Here is an 18,708-nt window from a genome sequence, read left to right on the forward strand (position 1 = left end):
TCAGAATTCCAAATGCGCATAAATTTAATGTCAGATTATTATTAAAAGCTCTTTCGTGTTATATAACAGCTTAAAGTTATTTAATAATGGCATTCTGTAAAGTCACTGTTTTAAATATAAGAGATAGTTGAAATATTAAATCCAACCTCATAAAAACAAACAATATTTGTGTATATATAATTCCGGTTTCCATTTTTTGTAATACAAATGTTTTCGCATAAGAATGTTTAAATTTCGGTATTAGAAAAGTTTTATAAAGGGTCAAAAAACCGTTTGATATCAGATGTACATATATACATATTTGTTTGTATGCTACGTATCATTGTAAATATAGGGTGTTTACGTCAGTACGTTTTATCATTTTACCATGAATAGACTGAATGACCATTATGCGCGTCGTAGATACGGCGAATGGCCGAAAACAATATTCAGCTTAATATGTTATTAGATTTAAACCAATATTTTTAGCTTTTCCACTTTATTTTTATTTAACCAGCGACCACCGGATTCGTCGTTACCGACATCATCAGACTGGTCTGATGATGTCGGTAACGACGAAACCCGGTCGCTGGTCAAATAAAAATAAAGTGGAAAAGCTAAAAATATTGGTTTTAATCTAATAACATATTAAAAATGCAATTGCATCACGAAGTGTCAGTGGATAATATAAATATTTAGCTAGATACTCTTTTTTAATTCAAAATTTTGTTCACCAATGAGGCACATTTTTTTGTTAAATAGCTATATCACTAAGCAGAATTGCCAAATTTGGAGTGGAAAAAACCCAGAAGCTTTTGTCGATACGCCCTAACATTCATTAAAAGTCACTGTTTGGTGTACTTTATGAGCAGGTGGATTCATTGGCCTATATTTTTTTAAAAGACGATGCTGCTGCCGGCCGGATTATTTCGGTCTATAGAGAGCGCTACAGAACCATGATTACTGACTTTTTCGTTCCTCATCTGAATGGCATTGATGTGACAGACCTATGGTTTCAATAAGATGGTGCAACATGCCACACGGTGCGTGCCACCATCAATTTATGGTGGGAAATTTGAATTTGTATGCCTCTAAAAAAACACCCTTTATATTTGTTTGTATGCTACGTATCTTTGTAAATATTATACGTAATAATATAAGTTTTTCAAACTAGGATCATAAGTTGTCTGCCAGGCCTGACGTAAACTTTAATGGTTTTTCGATACGGCAAGATTCGTCTGAAATGTCATTTAACTTCCCAACTGTTTTATAATCGGTTATACGAACATTCTGGCTTTTTCTTAGAGTTCAAGAACTTTGAAAATAGTTTGAAGGAAATAATGGTATTACGATTTAATATTTTCTATACTCAAGATTAATATTGAAATCCACTTAACTATCGAAAAGGAAATTCGTTTTCAGATAAAATAATATATTTTATTATTCTTATTTCAGAAAAGTTGTTTTTTTGTCCGCTTAAAAAAAGTCGCTAAAAGTGGCTAAATCGCTTCAAATGTATATAGTTTATTGATTTGTACTTAACTTTGAGGTTTTTAAATGTAACACTTGTATAAAAGCACATTTTTTAATTTCACGATACAAACGTGACTAGTTTTGAGAACAACAAACATTCTCATAAATTATAGGTTTGTATTTGCCCTTATTGATGATAGTATATGCAGTCCCCGAAACTAGTTTTTACATTTGAAAATCTGAAAAAGTGGGAATCTTACAACAGTTTTATTTTTATTTATGTATTATTAATTTATGTATCTCATGCAAGACATTCCACTTATAAATCTAAAAATCTGGGTCGCAAAACGAATCACGTGATCACCTTGTCTTTAGTTAACACTGCGTGGATCTAACATGCTTTCACACTATCGGGTGTAGATAAGAGTCTTAAACTAATATTTAATGTCGTTTTAATACAGGGTGGCGCGATTTGTGTTGTATTTTTTAAGAGTGTGGTTATGGACAAGCTTATGAAACGGCCAAGGTCAGAAATGTATTTTTCTCTAACACATACATACATATAATACAGTTTAATAAATATATCTTTTAAAAATAATGCATTCTGGTTCCAGTACGATTGAAAAACGAACCGAATTTAATTGGCATAACTGTTATAAGAAATATTTTTCCTTGGCAACTTGTATCCAGACATGGTGATTTTAGTTGGCCGGCAAGGTCATGATATGAAACCAGCCCTGATTATTCCTTATGGAGATATTTCAAGGCTCCGGTTTTCCTTAAAAGAATTTCCTCAAACCTTACCAGTTTTACGAACCCACATTACTTATAAAATAAAAGCGATAAACTAGAAGATGCTGCTACGAGTTAAAGCGAGTTTTTAATTACGACTTCAACGATGTTGAGAAAAAACGTAGAGGTCATTTTAATGACGTAATTTTTTTTTTTAAGTTACAAAACTGAAGAGTATGTTGTGTAACAAAATACTTGTTTTTGACCTTAGTGTTTTCTAAATTACATCCATATTAATACTCTTAAAATAGACTTTACCATTTTTTTTCAATTTCCATATTTAAAAATAAATATACAACCTAATTAAATTACCTTATATAGTTGCCTACCTTCATAGTGTAGAAGTTATCTCGTTTGGCTACCAAGCTGAATGTCTTGGGTTCGATTCACAAGGGGGTTAAAATAAAAATAAGAAAAAGTGTTTTTTACTCTCATATTTATTTAATATTACTCAATATTGTACTGATCACCTTATTTTCATAAAATAAATTATGAAGTTAACATTGCAACCCTTTGATACAATTTTCTATGCAACATTGGGTCCCGATTAGGGTAAGAAGAAATATGTTACGACTTAAACGATATCGCAATAGTAGCAACAATATCTCTTTGAAGTAATGTCACGAACTCTAAAAATAACAAAATATATATATGCAAATCATGTATTTAGTCTGTAATAATTATCCATTCAAACGGAAAAGTACAATTTTTAAAAATAAATTTAAAAATATTGAACATTTTGACTCACCGAGTACTGGCGGAGTAGGTGGAGCAAGTTGTGCGGGAGGGAGCCACAACAACAAAAGGGCAGATGCTACAATACAACATATTCCGCCCTTAAACGACAGTTTTGCCATGGTGCCCTCCCTCCAAAGACGCCTGAAAAATAAAAGAGTAATATTAATACCATCATTTTACCTAATGACATCTCAAAACATCTATCAATATTTTTTCTTTACAAATTCAGGTAAAAAAAAGATAAATATGAAGTGAAAATATCAGCACTTTTTTCACTTTATCCAAAAATGTGTATATCAACTGAAATCACTAAATCACTGTCACAAACATACTCTGTGTCGGGTTGTGGTCCCGTGATTAGTGTCACGGACTCCTAAATCAGAGTTTCTCGGTTCTAACCCACTCTCCTACAATTTGATATCTATTTCTAATAATAAGCCGCCTAGGCTCACAGAAATAGTGTGAAATTTAAATATTTGTGTAAATAATAAAAACTCAAATATTTCTCCTCAAAAAAAAATGCAAACAACAGAAAAACCGAGGATTTGTAATTTTTACTTTCATCCTTAATTATCTGTCTTCGACTACGCGTTTCTGTCCCTCAGTTTGGTTGAATGGGAAAGAAAGAAAAGAGAGTAATAAATTTATATCACAATGCTTGTGGGTATACAATATTTTCCGTAACTATAAAGAAGCACGCTCTCTACCATGAGCGATGATCAGTTTAAAGTGTTTTGCTGTGAAGTTTGACAGATGGCGCTGCCATTGCAAAGAAATAAAAATTAAAAACAATAAAGCATGTTTTAACCTGTCCCGATGTTAGAATAATTTCAAAAACATGCGCTAATTCAAATGCAACGTTGTGTCCAAATTTTAAAGCAGTCGGTGAATTTGTGGTGTTGAGCAAACGATCATTTAGATTTTTATTTATATAACACATAATGTAATATGGTAAGATACCAAAAAATCAATAAGCATAAATATTTCATTTTCTTTGTTAGAAATATTCAGGAAATTAACTAGAGGTATTGAAAATAAATCGGGACTATCCTGTTTAAATTTTATTTTATGTAAATTTTATTTTATTAAATATTGTTTCCACGGAAATTCCCCAAAATACCACACCCGTTACGAATAAGTAAAATGGCGTCGGCTCCTGTACAACTTTCCTCATAAATATTTCTTAATTGATTTCTCCTCGTTACTATTACCTGAACAGGTTATAAAACGACAACTTTTGAAATTAATATACTTCGTCGTAGAATTTTATTACGAGCAACCAAAAAGCTCACAATGGTAAGAAAAAATATGTGAATGGTTTCTTTAATGTTGTTTTCAAGTGTTGAGATATTCATCTTGTTTTGATAAGTAATAAAATTATCTTGCTTTGATAAGTTTTAAAATTATACATTATACATATATACATGTCCGCCTCCGTAGTGTAATGGTCAGCACGCTCGGCTACCGTTCTGGAGGTCCCGGGTTCGATTTCCAAGGGGGGTAAAATAAATATAAGTGATTTTTTCACTGTCATATTTATTCAATATTACCCTGGACTGGTACCTGAAGCGGAGGGCTGATCACCTTTTCTTCATGTGTAAACGATCAAGATAACACTGCGTTTATATGACGCAGTGCCCTATGCACCATTGGGGTGCGGATAAGGGTTTTATTTATTATTATTATATTAAAACGTAAAAATGAGACATTATAACTATTAAACACTTTATTAATTTGACTAAAACCTAATGACTTGTTTTTGAAATTTAAAGTACACAATGAGTGCAAACATATAAGTCATAAATCCGTTAAAATATTTTAACACAAAAAATTGATATTGAACCAGTTAATATATGGTGTCCTCGTCCATAGTGTAGTGGATAGATAGTGAAGTGTTAAGATATTTATATTTTGGTATCTCAACATAGATGAAGAAGATTATAAAATTGTGGGTATTTACAGGCCCCGTGGCCGGTCAATGGGTGGTTAATTAATCACAATACCTCCGTGTAACATTTACTATTTTACCCATGATTACAACCACACTACTCAAACTCCTAAATATATTGATCAATCTCATGGTACAGTATATATTAGTTCACAACAGCCATCTATGTTGGATTGAGGAAAGCTTTTACTAAACAGAGACCCTTTTATTTGTATGAATGCAATATCTGAACCCCAGATTAATTCACATACTGGCAACGCCTGGAAACATTTTTTTAATGAAGCTTATAATTTGACCAGTTATTTTGTCCGCCTCCGTAGTGTAATGGTCAGCATGCTCTACTACCGTTCTGGAAGTCCCGGGTTCGATTCCCAGGGAGGTTTAATAAATATAAGTGATTTTTTCACTCTAATATTTATTCAATATTACACTGGACTGGTACCTGAAGTGGAGAGCTGATGACTTTTCCTTCATGTGTAATCGATCGAGATAACACTGCGTTTATATGAAGCAGTGCCCTATGCACCATTGGGGTGCGGTAATGGATTATTAAAAAAAATATTATTTTCATTTACAACATTTTGAATGTTTGGACATACCTGAAATGTTGAAAACAAAAATATAAATAATTAATCAGTGAGTTAAAAGAGAAGTGGTTATTATATATGAATATATTAAATTGCAAAGATATTTAGCTAACTTGGTAGAGGTCAGTAGTAGAAATACAATTTTAATATGTAAAAAAGTAAGACAATGTGTTTTGATTGAAAAAAATTCATGCGTAAATATTGACAGGCTTTGAAGGTCGAATCTCAAAGGAAGATATAAAAATGATCAAAATTTATCGTGAGAAAAAAATACAATTTAAATATGACATCAATCTATCACGCACGTTATCGAAAATCCATCAATATCTGAATATGTTACCGCACATTTCACATCCAATTTTTCTGACACTTTTCTGAAAAGATTTCATTCATCCCTTATTCTTTTGGAGTTTTTGTCCCAAATTCAATACATTTCGAGTGGTTTTAAAATACGCACCTAAATCAGGTGAAATCTTTATAGGTTTGTATACAAAACTACTCATATATGGGTGCTTATATTTTATTATGTATTCACATACATACTTTTACCTTGTAAAGTAAAGGTAAAATACCTTTTAAATTAAAGTAAAAATTCTCATAAACCTTTCTTCCCCCAACAGTATCTAGGGTGTAATACGTTAGATTGTATTTGGGCAAAGATAAAAAATGCAAAATTATCGAAACAGCATTTGCAAAAAAAAAATACGTATTTATTTATACAAAATAAAAAAAATTGACATCTCATCAAAGATGAAGAAGAATATGGAAGTCTGGGCATTTACGGGGCTGACGACCATCAAAGGCTGGTTTAAGTGATCACTTTACACATGTGTAACATTCACCAATTCTACCCATTATTGACAACCACGCTACTCAAATTCTTGGAAGTTCTATATATATGAACCAATTTTGAAACATTGTTCTTGAATTTGGACACACTCAAAATGTTGTGCATAAAAAATATTGAGAATTCAGTTTTTCACTAAAAAAACTCATTTATGTTTTCAAAGCGGATTATAAATACAAACATATTTATAGCCGAATGGAAAAGTTTCTTTTGTAAAGTCAACCAGGAATAATAAAAATAAAATCAAAAAATATTTTCGTTCGACCGATATTCCTAAAAGTTCTGCAAATGTCCGCGTCACTGTCACAGACATACTCTGTAACGTTATACACATTTTTCGTTGTACACCCCTAAATCCGAAACGAAAATGTAAGCTCCGCGTGAAAAATTGAAAATCCCACATGCTGACAGTTGGCGGTATGTTTCTTCAATTTAGGATGGAAAACCTTTTATTAAATTGACTGTTTTAAAATGGTCAGAAAAATAATAATTATAAAACAAACGTATCACATTTAGATGTAATGGTTTAAATTAGTTAGCTACGTAATCCGTCGGTAGAAATATCTGAAAATATTAGTAAAACCGAATATTGGATGCGATGAAAAAAACATGTCAAATAAATTTGGGCCATACAAGCTTAAAAGCTTCTTCAGTTCTAAACATCAATGTTACAACATTTCTTACAACTATAAATATTTATGCGAGCATTGCAAAAAACAGAGATGAAAATATTGTTCAGTTACAGAAAAAGATATAAATCTAACCCTTTTCCACACCCAATGGTCCATAAGGTACTGCATCGTATTAACGCAGTGTTATCTTGATCATTACTTACATGAAGGCAAAGCGATCATTCCTGCGCTCCAGGGACCAGCTTAGTGTAATACAAAATAAATATTAGAGTCTAATATCGCTAATATTTATTTTCACCCTTCCTGGGAATTGAACCCGGGACCTCCAGCATGATAGCAAAATGCGCTAACCATAACACTATGGAGGCGGACATCACAAGATATTACGTTTTAAAATTATAAATGTGATTTTTTTACATTTTTTCTATATGATCTATGAGACTAACTAACACATGGGAAATGAAATATCACCTGTAAGAGAAATTTATATTTGATGTTACCTACATGGGTGAAAATGACCAGAAAACTTAATGAAGCAACTTCTGATCACGTATTGAAAATTCCTTTCTACGTACACGTATAACATATTTGACTCAATTTTCATTATGACGATATATGTATATTGTATTGTACCGAGTATATTAATTTGCCAATAATGTATATCAACATAATATGTCTCGCAGAAAGCATCGGCACGTCGTCGTGTATCATACATACATATATATAAATACATTAATCACGAAACTCATATTGTGATATTGCGAAATGTGATTCTATTTTGAGTCAACAACCGTGTTGTTGTATCCAAAATTAATTCAACGTCTCTCCTTACTTTACTGCTACACTATAAACCTAACATCGTGTCTGTGGCTTACATTAATAATATAACACCAACTTAATGTAGTACACACCGCATCACATCATGTCGGTGTTGTGTTTGTATATTTGCAACGTGTATATCGTAGTGTACGAGTAGACACATATGAACATAATCGTATTCATCTTTCACAAGATATGCACCTTAGTGAATCTTCACTCTAAGCAGCTTATTATTATTATCCAACACTTGGCCATACCGTCAACTATTGTTTTCTACCATAAATTATTACTGCACATGTTATAAGTATTACCTTAGTAGATAATTTATTTACATCATTTTGAGTGTGTCCAAATACTTGTTCACAAAATCTGGATTATCTCCAATTACAGGAGTTATTTTCATATTATTTTTTTGACATCTCATCAAAGATGAAGAAGAATATGGTCGTCAGCCCCGTAAATGCCCAGACTTCCATATTCTTCTTCATCTTTGATGAGATGTCAAAAAAATAATATGAAAATAACTCCTGTAGTTGGAGATAATCCAGATTTTGTGAACAAGTATTTGGACACACTCAAAATTTTGTAAATAAATTATCTGGTCAAATTATAAGCTTAATAATAAAAATGGTATTTTCTGGCGTTTCTCATGTGTGTGATTATAATCCAGGATTCGGATCTCACATACTAATATAAGAGTTTCTGCTTAAAAAAGCTTCTTTACATCTCACCAATAGATGTCTCTAGTGAAGTTCTAGTGATTCAAGAACAAGGTTTCTAAATTGGTTCATATATACAGAACTTCCAAGAATTTGAGTATTGTGGTTGTCAATAATGGATAATCCAGATTACCTAAGTACCTTTAATTGTATAGATTAGGACCCTCAGTCCATTTGATCCTCACGTTCGTTTGAAAATGCCACAACAAGGCGAACTACTGTCATTAATTTTCTTTTATTTGTTTAAAATGATGAAATATAATTTACAACGTTTCGAGTGTGTCCAAATACTTGTTAACAAATCTCGATTTTCTTCAAATAGGAGTTATTTTTTAAATTAAAAAATTACTACTAGACGGAGGTTATCCAGATTTGAAGAAAAAGTATTTGGAGGCACTCAAAATATTGTAAATAAATTAACTGGTCAAATTATAAGCTAAAAAAATTGAAAATTATGTTTTAAACGTTTCTCAAGTATGTGAATATAATCCAGGATTCGGACCTCACATACAAAATCGAAAGAGTCTCTGCTTAACAAAAGCTTTCCACATCCCACCATAGATTCTGCCAGTGTCAAGTCAAATTCTTATTTACATACAAAATTACAATAAAAATTAAAAAGAAATATATTATAGTTTCAATGCGTTTAGTTTTATCATTTTATACACTATGACCGCAATTCTAGAATCAAGATCAGAAAAAATGGTGGGCACTTGGATAGAGAGATGAATTCCTGCTTGTATTAAGCTGTTTGAGAAATTCTCCTTTTCTGTTTTGAGAGGACACTGGCATGAAGTATGGTTCGCATCCCTATATCTTGTTTTTTTTATCTTGGAGAGATACATAGGCAGTGAGTGAGCAGTGACCAGATCTAAGGCGACATAACATCGAGATGGAAGGTCTAGAAAGAGATAAGTTAAAACCGTATTTTTTTTCCAAAGACCCACCAAATATGCAAGGTTGCTTACCTTATGTATCTCGACAGTGGAGTTGTTTTTTACACTATTTTTATTATTTTCTTCAATCTATTTTTAACATGCAAAATAAAAATAAGTAAAATAAAAACTTAATTTTTTAAATTTCACAACATTGACTTTTGATCATATGATGCAATTCCTGTTTAATTTTAATTCATTTTTTAAAAATTTTTTTTAGTTAAACTATTTTTTTTACATTTTCAAGGAATTTATTTTTTTATCGGAAACCACCAAACCATCTGATGTGGTTTTTTGGTAAAGGTTTTTTTTGTATACATTTTTGTTTATTTTAATTTCATAACCTTATTGTTAAGTTAAAATTAATGATTTATAACTTGACAATCAGAACAGAACACGCAAGAAGAAATATATGAAAAAATCAACTTTTATATTTTACAATTCTGAATATATAAACTCTTTTTCACCCACTCATTTCTTTCATGCCTTCATTTCATATTTTTGTTTCCCCTTTTTCCTTTTTTTAAGACTTTTTAATACTAATACCAGACTTGAAAAACAAACCGCTTCCGCTTTTTTTAGGTTCGAAACCGGTAGACATTATAATTAAGTTTTAATAAAATATTAATACCGATTTTATAACAAAGTCTTATTTTAATTATTAAATATGCATTCGGCATTGTCAAACCGTAATATTAGTTTGTTATTATTCACACGGAGAGTGTTATATTACCATACCACAAAGTTAACAATGCTTATAATATACAAAATAGATTTATACTTTGTTAATTTGTACATATCTGTCTGTCTGCCTCCGTAGTGTAATGGCCTGCACGCTCGGCTACCGTTCTGGAGGTCCCGGGTTCGATTCTCAGGGGGGTTCAAATAAAAATAAGTTTCACATTAATATTTATTCAATATTACCCTGGACTGGTACCTGAAGCGGAGGGCTGATCACCTTTCCTTCATGTGTAAATGATTAAGAGAACACTGCGGTATATGACGCAGTGCCCTATGCACCATTTGGGTGCGGATAAGGGTTTAAAAATAAAAATTGTACCTATATATTAAATGTTTTCAAATACCACATTTCTCTGGTTTTGGACACCTGGTGAGATGACACTCACCACCCACACAATCTGGGCGACTCACAATAAAGTTTTCTTGTGCGCTGTAGGTACAGGTGTTGGTTTGTACAGCCAGTGTGAGGGCTGGAGAGTGGAGAGCTCTCGGCGACTGGCGACTGGCCAGGAAATCCGACTCAACCAACCAGCTTACCACAATGGGCATGGATCATCGATTTTATGATATCCGTGTATGCTTTGATGAATTATGGCGTAGCGTTATGGACGATAAAGTATTTCCAGATATTTTTCATAAAAAAATATTATGTTTTTGAAAAAAAAAAGGAATCAACAATGCATATCGTATCGTTTTTAACCGATAAATGTTTTTTGATACGCATACGAATTTTATTTATCAATACTTTTTTCCTATGTGGAGCATATCTAGTCCAAAATAACACACAATTGATCCGATACAGTGACCTTTACATCATTAAGTGCAGACAAGAGATAGGAGATAGGGGATAGGAGATAAAAGTTGAAACAAATTCATTTTTTTCTATTTAAAAGCATTGATAACTTTGTGGCATGGTAATAAAACACTCTCCTTATAATTCATTGTTCACTTTATGTGATCAACTTTTATAAACACTTATTCGTGACAACCGGATCGGAACAATCATTTCATCATCAGGTCATTGAAATAAAATTAAAATTAAATTATTACTTTGACATTTGTATGAAAATTAGACTTTGAAAGGGAGAAAAAAATTAAAAGAAAGAATTACGAAACAGGTATTCACGAAAAGTGGTATTACATAAATAAAACAATGAATGATAAGGAGAGTTTCAATAATTGTTCTTGCTCAAATAAACGAATTAACAATATAGTACCGTTACCGATTATCTGTTTTTTACGCATACGAACTTTCTGAGTCTATACCTTTTCCCTATGTGGAGCATATGTAGTCCAAAATATTACGCAGATGATCCGATACAGTAACCTCCGCATCATTGGGTACGGACAAGGAGGTAGGCGGCAAAAGTTGAAAAATAGATGTTTCAAGTAACAAGATATTTAAATAACTTATTTGCCACTATAATATACTTGAAACCCTACCCTTAGTAAAATTAAATGAAATGGATACAATACATAAAACATTAATAAACGTAAGTATGTTTGTATTATTAAAATTGTAGATGACCTTCATAAAATTTAAACATTTATTGAAGCAATAATACAAAACAAGTATTGTTGTATTTAATTTAACCTCACAAGGTCGTTAAATTTATTAATGTATTAATATAAAAGCTGAGTTTTCTGGGTCGTTTGCACTTAGTATAATGTTAAGTCTTCAAACCCCTTGAGCCATTTCACCGTTTGTGTTTTACGATCAAATACTTAGTACTACAGTGACAGTGGGAGATTCAATAGAGCACGTACAGTCCCTGGCAAATTTTAAGTAATCAACCTTTTTATTTACAACATTTTGAGTGCGTCCAAATACTCGTTCACAAAATCTGGATTAGTTCCTATTACAGGAGTTATTTTCATATTATTTTTAAAAATGAGAATGATATTTTCTGGCGTTTGTCATTTTTGTAATTATCATCCAGGATTCGGACGTCATATACTAATAAAAGAGTTTCTGCTCAATAAAAAGCTTCTTTTCATCTCACCAATAGATGTCTCTAGTGAAGTTCCAATGATTCAAGAACACAACGTTTCGAAATTGGTTCATATATATATATATATATATATATATATATATATATATATATATATATATATATATATATATATATATAATATATATATATATATATTTATGTTTATATATATATATAATATATATATATATATATATATATATATATATATATATATATATATATATATATATATATATATATATATATATATATATATATACAGTATCTACTCAATGAATTAGGGCCACGCAGAATTTCGCGCAATTTCTCAATTCAAACAGGAATAACTCAGAGAAAACCTTGAATAAAACAACATTGAATTTTATTTACACATGAACACTTTATTACGCTTAAATTATGCATATATTTTCATATAAATATAGTTAGTATTTAGTATTTCCACCTTTGGCAGAAATAACTGCCTCAATTCTTTTTGGCATACTTAAAATGCACTGTTTTATGATGTTTTTATTTCTTCGTCTTCTGAACAAATTTTTTGAATATTTTTTTTTAGACAGTCTACTGTCGGATTTGGAAATGAGTATACCTTATTTTTTAACATGCTCCATACGTTTTCTATAGGATTAAGGTCCGGAGAATTTCCAGGCCAGGGGAGCAAAGGCAGATTTTTGTTAGACAAAAATTTTATTATTGATTTAGCCCGGTGGCAAGGTGCCCCATCCTGCATGAAGGTGTATGGACCTTCTGTTGGGTCGAGTGTATGGTAGAAGGGCAATAAAATTCGTTCGAGGACCTGCTTATAGGAATTTTAGTTCATTGTTGTTTCCACGAAAAACAACGACCCAGGTAAATTGTTAATAATACATGACCATATCATTGTTGCAGGGGGGTGTTTGATAACTTTTACCACACAGGCCTCATTGTAACGTTCCATTGGTGTTCTCCTGACGAATCAACGGCTCTCTGTCACGGCTTCTAACCGGCACTCATCACTAAAGATGACCTGAAAAATAATGAAAATTTAAGTTTAATTCAAATATATAAGTTTATTTACTAAAATGATATGTTGAAAATTCAATTTAAATAAATACCTTTTTCCAATCATCTACCGAGTAATTTCGATGTAGCCTGGCCCATTTTAATCGATCCGCTTTCATTCGTGGTGTCAATTTTGGTACTTTTACAGGGCGCCTGCATTTCAGATTTACTTCGTAAAGACGTCGCCTCAGTGTTGATACCGATATATTTATACCCTCTTCTTCCAATTTTATTTTTAATGTTTTTGCTGATGCACTACGGTTTTCTAAGGCACTTTGAACGATTTTTCGATCAGTCCTCGGTGTTGTTTTTCTAATCCTACGACAGTTCTTTCACCGATTGCTGGTGACGGGTGACTGATTTTTTATTGATTTTGAAATTCTGTCCACTGTTTGACGAGAAACGTTTTCTTTTTTTGAAATTTCTCTATTGGATAGTATTTCTAATTTCAATAGCACTATAACACTAGACTTTTTTTCCTCAGAAATGTCTTTACTTTTTCCCATTTTGTCTTTTTTTAAAAAAACACTTGTGTTTACAAAAAAAAGTTATACTTTATGAACTAAAATTAAAAATTAAGTTTTTTTCACAAGACACGATAACTATATAACCTCTCTGAACAAAACAACAACCAGAACTCAAGAAACTTCACTAATAAATGAGATAGGACTATTTTTTGAACTTTCAACTATCTGTCTACCTGTGCTAATTAGGGACCTTTCTCAGAAAAAGGGTTTAAATTTTTTAAAGGCTTAAATAATCCAGGTATATTTTACATATTATTGAAGGTAATATACATGATATTAGATGTCAATAGAAAACTTAAAGTATTTATGTAAAATAAATATAATAATCCAAAAGATTTCAGAGTATTCAAAAAAATAATGGGTGGCCCTAATTCATTGAGTAGATACTGTATATATATATATACATATAAATAAATATTAAATAAATTTAATAGCACATTTTAAGAATATTACCTCAGTAATATTCTTAACATGTCCTATTAAAATTAAATTTCGTAAAATTTTTTGATCGATCATTATTTTTTAAAGGTAATTAGAAACTATTCATTCAATCAAAATATGTTTAAAACGTTTAACGTAGATTATAAGTTCGTTTAAGTGTAAATAAAAGTAAGTAAAATATACGCATTTATAAAATCATATTTTCAATTTGATGCCACTATTCATAGAAAGCATGGTCCTGAAAAATAACAGAATTAAATTAAAAAGTACCTACCCACTCATGGATTATGAATACATGAATTATTCAACGCATTAATTTAATTATTGTTTCCATATTTCATTGCCCATTCTAGAACATTCAAAATATAATTTGGGAGTTTCCCACATATAACAGGTTCATACTAATAATGGAAATGTGTTTTTCATCGAAGTGTACGTTCGTGTTATGTAAGATTTACGATACGTGTTTATATACCAAACATTACGAGCACATTAATGTATAATTATTTTGATCCTATACATACGAAAGGAGTTTTTCGCCCGTAAAATATTGACGTGTTCTATGAGTGTATATTAGTAACTGGTACCAGACTCAAATGAGTTATATACTATTTATAAATATAGAAAAGTATTTTTCATTTCAAAATCTTTAAAAATCTATTTACTGCTTGGAATTGCAGGATACTTTATTTTAAAAATTAATCGAAACACAATTTTAAGAACAAGAGATTCTGTAACCCTCTATCACTCATGAACTCGAATGTTTTTAATTTTTTTAAGACAGAAATAAAATACGTGTTTCGGGAATTTCAATTTTTTTATTAATTATGAAACAAAAATAAAAAATAGAGAGTGTTGCCTTGAGGCAACGCTGAATAAAAATATCAAAATAATGATAATAACAGGCTGGTAGCCTTTAATATGAGAGGTGGAAGTTTCTGAAGCAATTCTTAGCTTTCGTGTAGCATAAAGCTACTCCGCATATTTCACACACATTGTGGGTAAACCTTTGCATTTCGCAAATTTGCACCTGATTTTTTTTGAGACCATTACAGCCAGTGCCCAATCCGGCTGCTTTTGTAGGGACATGCTAAGCAGGTCTTTTGTGCTTTTTGGCTTGAACCTCCAGACGAAAATCTGTTGATGCTAAGTGGCCTGACTCAGGAAGATGTATATATTTCGCAACTCTCTTGTAAAGTAGCCACGCATTGGCTATTTTAAGGTCCAAGCAATTTTTTGCTTTAAAAAGGCGAATCAAACCGTGGCGAAAAACAAAAATGGACACTTTTAACCCAAAATTTAAAACTAGAATGAACGATCTGTTATTTTTTACCTTTGTTAATCTCTGTTCTGAATATTTGCATAATATCCATGATTCGTACGTATTTGGTTCACATAGTAATATTTCAGAATATGTTTTGATATTATTTGCTTATGAAAAACGATTTGATTGCTACGGTTTACAAATTGTTTTTTTTTATGAAAAAATGGTTGAGAAATCAGCAAGAAATGTTTTAATAAGAGTGCAAAGTAAAAAAAATATTTCAGCAATTCAATGCAGTTTGAGTAACTCTATGAAGTAATGGTATGGTAAAGTAAATATTTCCAAAAAAACATATCGCAGGACAGCATAAGGAATGCCATGAAATTATTTGGTTAGTAATTCATGTGACTATAATTCTCCCGAAAAATATATATTTTAAGAATGATTTTAATTTTTTTTTTAAATGCTTTCCTTTTAAACCATTTTGATGTCAACGAAGTTCTGAATCAATCAAATAACTACAGAATTTTAATTTTCATTTAACCATCACATATAAAAAGTTAAAAATAACAAGGCATATTATTTTCCGGAATATAGCGGGATTTGAAATAAGTATGCTTTCAAAGACAAAAAAAAACATTAAATGTAAGTAAATTTAATTAATTTTGCCTGGTCGATTGCGCAATTATGAAAACAGAAAATGCCATTTTCCTCGCAGTTAAGGTTAAAAAGAAATCTGATATTTATTAATGATTACGTAATCTACAATATTCGTACCATAAAAAAACGTTAATAATTTTCAAACGCTAAACCCGATTGTGATATTCCGAGAAATGATGAAAATAATCACTTATACGACCTGAATGTCGCGATCTACTCGCTGAAACCCATAAGCTCGAGGTCCAAGTATTCCATACAACTCGCTAACAAATCATTTCAGTCGCCAGGGTAGTAATCACTACTGTTTCACGACTGGCCTACCCTTGCGTTAATTGATACCTTTGAACGATTCCGCTTTCTATAAAATGAATTTATAAGGGTATTTTCGATTCTAATTCCAATCTTGCTTTTATTTGATTCTATCAACCGGTCCAAACTTTTGGTTTTATCGCGTTAGTCACGCACATTGCGACCGATATATTAATTATGACTTAACATTTATGCCAAAAAAACGTAGTTTTTGGTAACTCTGCGATATTGGAAATTTTAATCGACCGCTGAGTAATTTAATTTTTAATCGAATTTGATAATAAAAAAGGACAAATTTAAATTTCCTTCTTTATTTCATTCGTTCATCTGGCACGTGTAAGATCTTTATTGTGAAAATTGTATTAATACTTTTTCAGATACTGTTATAAAGGCAAATAGCCAATATTTATTCGGAAACGAGTTTAATAATACCCGATTACACAAAACGAAATAACTCATTTTAACATTACATTAATCATGATTTGACTTCCTGGATTATATACATAAAAATAATTATTTTTTCTATATAATACTACAATTTTAAATATACCGAGGACAATATTAAAGTGTCGAAAGAACATGGAAATTTGAACATCTTTAGATCGTAAGCTCTGAGATGCTTCATCTTTTATCTTATGAAACCAAAAATGCTTCACATCAAGCTGAGACATTTATAAGACGTAAAACTGATAACGATTATTATATTTAAATCAAAATTATTGATTTAAATATAAAAATACATATTTTAAATATTTTTCATACATTAAATATTTAAATTAAAGGCTCAACATCAATATAACCTGACACATACAATCAAAATGTGTTGTTAGAATTTCTTGATAAAACATGAAAAAAGAAAGATATGTTATTTTATAAAATGTAAACGATTAATATTTATTTATTGCGGTTTGATCGCTTAAAATATTAAGTTATACATATTTATTTAAAAAGGAATAACCAGCAAAGTCTCTTTTGTTTGTCAAAGGCCTGTTTGCAGATAGGAATGCAAGGGGATAGGGAAGGTAAATGTGAAAAACACATCAACATACCCAGACCAATTAAAAATAAATCTTATTTGAATTTATTTTGCAATCGACGGGAATCAAACCCAGTTTCTCAGTCGAGTAGACCCTTACCACGTCACGGCACTTGTCTTAACATGTTTATCAAATTATAAAACCTCACATCAATCAATTATACATATTTCCTTTCAAATAATGAGTTAATCATTTCTAATATCAGAATTTAGAATACCTTAAAATGCAAATTCATATAATAATAAATGATATTCCCTTTGAAATGTAATCATATTGATAACCCGATTTTTCAGGCGTTTCATGATACAAATACAATAAGCGGTCACAACACATTCGAGGTTTTTCCATACGCTTTTATTATATAATAAATTCATCGATCTGTTACCTAAACGAGATACACGGTGGACTTGGCAAATTTTTGAACAAACATATAACTTAGAGGTTTTTTATTTGCATGACGTTTCATTTTCATGATTGATGAAGTTTTTCCATAAAGCATATTTTGTACACACAACTATTCGACTCTTTAAGTTGATAAATTCAGCGCTTAATGGATTCCGGTCAAGAAAAAGTATTTAAGCTCAATAGTTGAAAATATTTTATGATTTCTATTCTATCCGTCCTTCCACGTTTGAATGATATGCAAATTACGTGACTTACAAATCTATCAAATATATATTTACACAAATAGGGAACGGTCATTTGGCAAAATTTAACAGATTTTATAGAATGTTGTCAACCCCACGTAGATATTTTGAGTTCAATTTTGTTAAATACGCAAAATTGTATTATTTACGTTTTACTTTGTAAAAATATTTGTGGAAAAATATTCAAAACATTTTAAATAATTGATTAAGAATATCCATTAATGCAGGTCGAGGTTAATGCATAGTAATCGTACCTAGTAAAATAATTGTGATTGCATGTCATTAAACATTACAATACGATGCGTGTCCCCGTTTACCGTAAGTGGGTGCTATTTTGTTTCCTTGAGAAAGGCTACTACGGTAAAGCAGCATGAAAGTATTCATAATAACCAGAACTTTTTTACATTAAAAGAATTATTTTCAAATTCCATTGATATAAAAAATAAATCGATAAAATATGGTTCGCGACTTTGATGGGTTTGGAAAAAGAAGGATAATATGCATAAATGAGATAATATCGGTATTAAAATATTACTTGCATTTTTATAACTATAATATTTTTTACTCCCAAAATTTTA

At 30.8% G+C, this 18,708-nt stretch overlaps 1 protein-coding gene across 1 annotated transcript in view; it reads right to left on the reverse strand.

Moving 5' to 3' along the window:
- LOC148311769 (limbic system-associated membrane protein-like) overlaps positions 1-18,708 on the reverse strand; it is a 74,608-nt gene that overhangs the window by 41,132 nt on the left and 14,768 nt on the right. The window contains exon 2 of the mRNA XM_088278443.1: positions 2,993-3,123. Within this exon, the coding sequence (XP_088134569.1) occupies positions 2,993-3,123 (131 nt within the window). The remainder of the gene's footprint in view (positions 1-2,992; positions 3,124-18,708) is intronic.

The sequence above is a fragment of the Brachycentrus maculatus genome, unplaced genomic scaffold (genome assembly GCF_059751285.1).
Source record: "Brachycentrus maculatus isolate JH-2025_06_01 unplaced genomic scaffold, ASM5975128v1 h1tg000057l, whole genome shotgun sequence".
Classification (NCBI taxonomy): domain Eukaryota; kingdom Metazoa; phylum Arthropoda; class Insecta; order Trichoptera; family Brachycentridae; genus Brachycentrus; species Brachycentrus maculatus.